General features: G+C 46.9%; 1 protein-coding gene across 1 annotated transcript in view; it reads right to left on the bottom strand.

Annotated features, from left to right (window-relative positions):
* Positions 1 to 1961: 1961 nt before the first annotated feature.
* Positions 1962 to 8301, bottom strand: part of ADRA1D (adrenoceptor alpha 1D) — a 43694-nt gene continuing 37354 nt past the window's right edge. The window contains exon 2 of the mRNA XM_040555878.1: positions 1962 to 5777. Coding sequence (XP_040411812.1) covers positions 5209 to 5777 — 569 coding nt within the window. The 3' untranslated portion in view covers positions 1962 to 5208. The remainder of the gene's footprint in view (positions 5778 to 8301) is intronic.

Genomic DNA, 8301 nt, shown 5'->3' with positions numbered 1-8301 from the left:
GTAGAAACTTCAGGAGGGATAGAGGGGAAGAAAAAGCCTGCAGTGATATCCCTTGAAATATTCTCCCAGCTGACAACAATCACTGCCTCGGGGACTTTTCAGCTCAGAGATTATATAGATGTTTCCAACAGCCCTTGATGGGCTTTTCTATCATGGAGGCACCTAATTGCTCTTCTAACCCCTATAAACTTTTGGCAGATGCAATATCTCGTGGTGATGAATTCTATGATTTAAGTATGTGCCATGTGAAGAATTACCTCACTTTGTTCATTTTGATAATTGGATTTGATGTCATTTAGTTCTTGTATTATGAGAAACAGCAAACAATCATCCACTATTTGTCTTCTCTCTGGCACTCCTGATTTTATCGACCTCTACCGTGTTACTCCTCAGTCATCTCTATTTTCCAGGAAAATGCACTTTGATTTGATTGTTCTTCATACAGAAACTACCCCATATCTTTGGTCATCTTTGTCAGCCTTTTCTGAACCTTTTCTAAATCCATTTTATTCTTTTTCAGCTGGGCTAATCAGAACAATAGGCGGTAGTCAAATTAGAGGTACATGATAGATTTATTCAGAGGTGCAAAGATGTTTTCCACGTTATTTGCCATCTCTTTCCCAGAAAACCTTAACGTTCAGTTGTCCCTGTTACTGTTATCAAATATTGACCCAATGAGATGAGATTGCTGAGCCAGACTGTGAGGGAAGCTGGACCAGCATCAGCCTGGCCCCTGACCCTCTCTTTGTTATGCAGGCCATACAATGTTCTCCATGGATTAAACTGGGGGTGAGGAAGGATGCCCACAGCAACATGCCCAGGCTAGCACAGTTGTTCCAAAGGCTCATTCAGTCCTTGTGACCATGGCATGGGTCTTGCTTATCAAGCCCTAGAGAAAATCAACAGAGAAGCACCTAATTTTCCTCCTGGCATCCTAGCAGGGCAGCAGCCTGTCTTGTTAGTCCATTTAGAAAAATGTAAGTGGCATCAGTCAAGAGCATCTTTTTCTGTGGGCTCACAAGAGGACACAGCATCCTCAACATCAATCTGACTCAACCATGCACACACACAAAAAATATGTGGGGAGGCCAGGACAATCTTCTCCTGGAGCTGTGGAGCTGCAGTCAGTGACTGCTCACTTCTCCCCTGCCCAGAGCTGTCCCTGAAGAACAGACAGCCTTGGGCCACATTCAGTCATTTGCACTGTAAAGAAATATTTCTGGGATACTGTAAAATGCTTTCCGAGCTCTGCTTCTCCCCTCATTGCATTTCAATCTCTGTTATATCATGTTTCCCTAGGGTCCTGTGGGCTGGGTGTCTTGCCTTCTTTTCCTGTTGTCCCCTTTGGGCTTTCCAGCTCTGAGATCATGCCATGATCCCCAGCCCCGAGGCACCTCTGCCCGGTATCTAGATGTGCCGTCAGGCTGCATTTTGTGAAATTGATTACCCGGAGTGAGCATAAGAAATGTTATTTCCATTTCACCATGGGTAGTATTTTTGTGATGATGGAATTTTGACTTTAGAAGAAAAATGATATTTTTTTTCCATAGAAATCTTCAACAAATTAAAATTTCAGATTTCATTTAAAAATCCTACTCTGATGGAAATTCTTTCACCGGACCTGCTCCTGACCATAACTCACACAATAACCTTCCCTCCTCGTGCCCTTCTACACTCCCATGGCTCATGGCTGCATCCATATCCCTCCTGCAGCAGGTTGTATCTGGGAGAAGACACAGCTGGTGCAACCCTGTCACCCCTGTGTGGCATGAGGCAGAGAATATCATTTTCTGATTTTTTTTTTTGTCATAAATTCTTGCACATGGGAATAATTCTTGTGTAATTAAAAAAAAATCCTTTGAGAAAAACACAAGGGCTGATAATATGCAGGTTTTGCTTCCTCCCTCCCCCCTTCATCCCCTACAATCTCTGTTCAAAAAATCAGACACAGTTCATGGGAATGTTTTAGACGGGTTTGTGCATGTATTTGGTACAAATAAACAAAAATATGTGCATTCTGTTTCATAGAGCTTACATCAATCTGACATTACTTGAATCACAAAACAGAAATACTCCAGCTAATAAATATGTCTGTGAATGAAAAATAAAAATCTATACATAAAAAATTCCAATGTCTGCTAAAGGAAATGTACACTTATATACACACTGTAAACAATAGTAATGCAACCCAACTGCAGTCCAGCTCAGGCGGACGGGGACCTTCTTTCCTCCTCGGATGGGACTCGTGAGAGTCTCCTGGCATTGAAGCTGCTCTTCACCATCCTCAACACTCGGCTCGTCAAAGCAGCAAGGTCTGGTGATATGATAGGGACACAAAGCCGGCATGATGAGGTGAGAGCTGCTGAGTAACCAAGGGACAGGGGTTTTGGGAATTGGCCTGCTTGGTGAATTTGGAGAAATGGGGCCGTACCCTCCGTGGGTCACACACATAGCTGTCCAGAAAAGTCTACGAGGTCAGACCGAATTTGCTTCCTGAAGGTCTGAGCCTATTTTTCCAAAGTCGGGAGAGCTCAGAAATTATGGGATTCAAAGGGAAAAGCACAAGCTTAGATACTCAGGGTGTATTTCGTACAACACTGTCCTCCCCCTGTCAGCAAAGGCAGCCCCAATTCCCCTAAATGAAGCTCTGCATGTACAGATTCCAGTCCTGGCATGGACTCTTCAGATGCAAGGTGCTAAATGAAAGAAGGGCCCTGGCTTAGGTGAGAAGTAGGTACATAATATGCATGTGTGTGCTTAAACAGACTTTATCCTCATTTTCTCTCCTGTAGGTCTGTAAAGGATTGGGGTGGAGAGGCAGAAAAACCCCGAACTAGTCTTTCTTTCCCTTCTTCATGATTTCAAGGGACTGGAGGATATTTCAAAATTGGAAAAAAGAAAGAAGGAAATTTAAAAGACCAGGGAGAAGTGTAAGAGGTAATTTCAACTCATTCTTGGGAATGAGCAGCTTGCCAGCAATTGTTAAATTGAGCTGCCCTCTCCCCAGTGCCCAGTGCAGTGCAGCCTGTATGTCTTGTTGGGGTTAACCGCTAGGAGGAAAATATTTGGACAAAATCTGCAGGTCTTTGTGCATCCAGTTCAGAGTCCATTGCACTTAGTAAAAGGCAGGAGGGTGTTATGGGTGCTGAGATAGGGCCCACTCTGAATGTCTCAGCATGAAAGAAAGTAAAAAAGAAAATAAGTATACATTTTCCTCGTTTTTGATTCCCTTTAAAACTAATGACCAGCAGAAAGAAAGTCATGTTCTCCTTGCTGTGCCTAGGACCCTTCCATCTCCTTTGATAGCCACCCTTAAGAGGATTAGCTGGATGTGCAGTAGGCACATTCATGAATATGCCTAATGGGTTTGGGGGACAGTGCTGGTGTGGACGAGTTTCCATCCAGGACGTACTCAGCATCGTGTCTCCACCCTTGGGCTTCATGTTCCTATTCTTTATTTACCCTCAGACCCAGACCTCACCTCCAACACCTGTGCATCTTGTGCCTCTGCCTGTGTCTAAATCTAATGAAAATTCTTTGTGGAAACTCTGGGGCTCATTGTCTGTCATTGATAGCAACTGTGCCCCAAACACAAGCCCAAGCAGTGTTTGGGTGACCTGTTTTCTGAGCTGCAAAGCACAGGGGCTGTGAGCCTGGCTGGGGTGGGCTGTGCGGTCACAGCTCCAGCCTCCCTGCAGACCTGAGAGGAGGACACAATACTTTTTTGAGGAGACCTCACACTCGGGGACTGTGAGCAGGGAAAACAAACAAACAAACTTTATCAACACTGCTTTTGGCCACGCTAACCAAGACTAATTGCTGCTAGCCAACAAATGTGATTTGATGTGTCAGGAATGGGGGAAGCCACTTGGGAAAAGAGTTCTGAGTCTAGAATCACAGAATCCTTTAGGCTGGGGAAGAGCTTCAAGACCCTCCAGACCAACCATCATCCTGACCTACTGAGTCCCATCACTAAACCAGGTCCCTGAGTGCCACATCCACACGTCTCTTGAATGCCTCCAGGGATGGGGACCCCACCACTTCTTTGAGCAGCCCGTTCCAGTGCTTGATCACCCTCACCATGAAGAAATTCCCCTTGATATCCAACCTAAACCTCCCCTGGTTCAATCTGAGACCGTTTCCTTGTGCCCTGGTTTGGCCCTGACTGGGGAGAAGATGGATCCACTAGAGGGAGCTCCCACTGCACTTCAGCTCCGTTTAAGCTGTGGCTCTGTGAGTAATGGGAACAGGCCCAGCCTCACCCACCCCACCTTCCTCAGCCACAGCTAGGAATGCATCTTTATTCCATGTTGTTTGAGAGAAACAGCAAGTGGGGATAAGAAGGGGAGAGAAAAAGACCGGGGATGGCCAACATCAAAAGGAGTTGCTGTGTCTCCACGTCACGGAGGGATGCAGGCCAGAACAAGATGGGTTGCAAATTTCTCACTGGAAAGTGAAATGAGAAACGTCGCAGGTTGGAGTTAGAGAAGAGAGTCCTGCACACCCGTTGGCATCAGTGTATATGTCTGGACTGCTCTTCTGGCCTAAAACCAGGCTGCGTAGAAGTGGCAAAGCTGTGGGCACTGCAAACAGAATGGCTGAGAGCTGGGATCCCCCAGCTCTGCTCGGGAATACCACAGTCTGCTCACCCTTGAAAGCAAAGGCTTGGGCTACAGGTTCTGTCCAGCCCTGTAGCCCTACAAGCCCCCAGCCCACTGTCTAAATGGTCAGCTGCCAGCTACTGCTCACAACATCCGTTTGGGATGCTGCCTCTGGATGGAAATGTTATCATGTGTGCTAAGGCAGAGTTGGCACCTGTTGGGGTTCAATCCTTCCAGTAGCTTTTGTGGTGGTGTTTTTAAGGCAAAGGAGATGTCCTGGTTTCCCTTAACTGCACAGCTTCTTCCAAAGTCAAAGAGAACCATCCCATGGGAGGAAACAGCTCTTTTCCTAAGGCCATATCCACCCCACACCTTCCCCTCTTGCCACAGCTCGTTAAAATGGGATGTGCCATCGGCTCGTATTTGAGGAACCCATAACCCCATAGAAGGGCTGACCTCCCCATGGGGAAAGCTTGTACAACCTTTGGGCAACTGCATTTTATACCTGATTGCTGCTTCCAGTCTGCCTGACAGACCCACAGGTGGTATCCCTTCACGTTTCTGCTAGATACCGCTAAAGAAACCATTGAGAGCTGTCCTGGTGCCTTCAGATATCTGTCTCTCTCAGCCCACAGCAGTCTGTTAAGTCATAGGTTTGATAGTCAATGGTTTCCGTAAAGTCATGAGGGATCCCAATAGAGACAGACTCCACCTCTGTTTTGTAGGAGGCTGTCACCCCCCCTTTGCTGGAGCCGCCCCGGATTTTGTTAGAAAGGCTGTTCATCTTTTCCTTCAGCTGGGTGGACGCTGGCTTCTGGAAAGGAGTGAGCATTTTCCAGCCCTTGAAGCTGAGCGTTCGCCTTTTACCGGCCCTCTCCTGCAAGGAGGAGTTAAATAGGAATGAGCTGTGCAGGGTGCTGATCCTGGGCCTCAGGTCCGTCTCGGAGCCTTGCACGGAGCTGTTCATGGAGGCCCCTCGCCAGTGGTGGTCATAGACACGCCAGATGGGACGTCTTCGCCGGTGGCATTGGCACTTGAGCAGCCTGATGAAGGCTCGCTTGAACTCCTTGCTGGAGCAGGGGTAGATGATGGGGTTCACGCAGCTGTTGAAGTATCCCAGCCAGAAGATGACCTTGAAGACCATTTCCGAGGGCTTCAGAGATGGGAAGAAAGAACCTTGGAAGAGATTGAAAGAAATAAGGTTAGAAGGGGGAGGACATGGTAGTACAGGGTAGCAAGGGTGGTGGAGAGCCCTGTCTGGAAGGCAGGCCTTGCAGAGGAGGCTGAAAGCATGATTTTATTAGGTCCTTGGCTTGCAATGCCATTGCGACCAGAGTGAAGATCTGGGCACTGCAGGACCGGAGGACATGGAGCAAAAAGATGGATAACACCATGCTCTTGGCAGGAGCATCCTAACCCCCCACTGCAAAAGGGCTCACAGCAACAGACCCAGCATGGTTGTGAGCCATCAGGTCAAGCCCATAGAGCTTGGAGACAGGCTGTTAATTACGTTATGGAAGTAAACTATGTTATGAATGTTAATTATGTTAATTCCTGCTACTTGGAAAAGCTCTTTTGCCCACCCAAACCCCGATTTATACTTCTGTGCTGGAGTTTCCCGCTGGCTCTTGATGTAAAAGATGGGGAGGTTTTTTTTTGCAGCCAGAAGATGTCAGTGTTGCTCTCACATGGCCCCATCACTTAGCATTCCTTACTCAGATCTGAAATAACTTTCTGACTCAGCCTTAATTTCTCTTAATTTTAGCTCTGGATGACAAATCATGCCACCACGTGACTGAGCGTTAATTTGTATTTTAGTAAATAACATTAGCGCTGGATATCATTATTATTTTCCCCATGCTCAAAAGCCTGGTGTCAAAACAGCAAAACAGGTGCCAGGAGCCAGAAATTCAGGACCAAAGCTCTGAACTTCCACAGACTGCACTAAAGCTTCCCAGTGTTTTTTTTTTTTTTTTTTTTTTTTCTTTTTTCTTCCTTATTTATTTATTTATTTATTTGGAGAAAACCCATCATCCAGGAAACCCAAAGCTCTGATTTCAGCAAAGCTTTCCTACACCCATTCCTAATCAGCCCAGAGTCTGCAGCCAGAGTCAGTGTGTCAGGTGCGTGGGCTACCCCATCGCAGACAGATCTCAGCATTTTCTGATGCTTAGGGAGGGAAAACACATATGCAGACGTGTGGCCTAAATATCTGCCGAAGGCCAACTCAAGTCAAAGGGCTGGAACACATGCTGGTGTCAATATGTGCTGCAGGAGGCACTGAATAAGGACAGCCAGCAGGGCTGATGTCTCTGCATGGAAAAGACCCGGGGCCAGCACGGAGATGGATGGCGTTTGCAGAGTAATGAGCAGCCCCTGGTGTTGGAGCCCACAATTTTGAACAGAGAAGTAGTGCTGGGGATGTAGTGCCCCTCCTGTGGTTGTGTTTGCTTAAAGGGATTTATTCCTTCTGGGACAGGGCTGAGATTTATAGGTTGGTGCTAGGCTGCTTGAATCATCATGTTGAATTCCAACCACAGCAGAAACGCCACCCCGAGTGTTTGGTTCGCCAGGAGCTAAAGACCCCAGGGGTGCTGGGGGAAATCTCCATTTCCTTAATGTCTCCTGTTCTCCACCCAGCCAAAGTTTTGAGACTTCTCCTTTCCTTGTGCAGCCCACAGCCCACCTCCAGGACACCCCCACACCATCCTGATACAATGTGGACCAGCGGTGGGTTCCTAGGACCAGCGGTGGGTTTCTAAGACCAGCATCAATTCCTCTTCTCAGTCTCAGGTCTCAGCAATAACAGCTGTGTGTGTTTTCCTGCCTGGGCTGGTCCATGCTCCATCTTAGTGGAAACCAGCCTCCGAGGCCATGTGCTACCTGCAAGGGGCTCCCTGGCTCTCAGCTCTGCAGGGAGACCTTGTGGTGTCCTCAGTGTGAGCATCTGGGGCCAAGACAGGTGAAGGAGCCCATCAAGCATGTAATCCTACTCATACCTTTATCAGTGGAGAGGTTCTGTGCCTCAGTTTACCCACTGCAGAATGGGGTTTATTACCGTCATCTCTTCTATGGTGTTGTTGTGGACCCTATTTGCAGTGCTCTTCGTTCCTAGAGGAGCTGTGGCTTTATGTAGCATTTATTTTAACTTGAGAGAGAGGAAAAGAAAAAGCTATGGTAACAAAGCAAATAAAAGAAGAAACTCTTTAGAAATGAAGCTAGTGATTACTGCTTGAGCCAGGCTACTTAAGAGATTGGTGCTTGCTTAAACAGCCTGTTGGCTGTTAAAATAATAATTTACATCTAGTGTTTAGTGCTTCATTGCACAATGCAGTTTCCGTACAACATTCTTTGTTTTAGCATCCAGATAAAAAAGACAAACTGGGAAAAAGCACAGCCATGACTTCCTTGAATTTCAGCTTTGGCTACTTTTCACCCTCTAGAACCTCGTGTGCATCTGAAGACAAGGGGCTCATTACCATCCTCATTACCATGCAAATAAGCGTGCCCCTTGGAAGAGACGTGTACGGAGTGCATCCATAGCTTCCTCATTCAATCACACTGGGATGAAAAAAGTGGGCAGGGAGTTCCCAGAATAGGTCACTGGCTGGTGACTTTGTACATGCTGGAACATCCAACTGTCTTGGTAGGCAATGGGAAGCAGATCTTAAGGGAGAGTTTGGGGGTCTTATTTAGGGAA

The sequence above is a fragment of the Cygnus olor genome, chromosome 4 (genome assembly GCF_009769625.2).
Source record: "Cygnus olor isolate bCygOlo1 chromosome 4, bCygOlo1.pri.v2, whole genome shotgun sequence".
In the NCBI taxonomy this organism is placed as follows: Eukaryota; Metazoa; Chordata; class Aves; order Anseriformes; family Anatidae; genus Cygnus; species Cygnus olor.
This window is presented reverse-complemented; position numbering and strand designations above follow the sequence as displayed.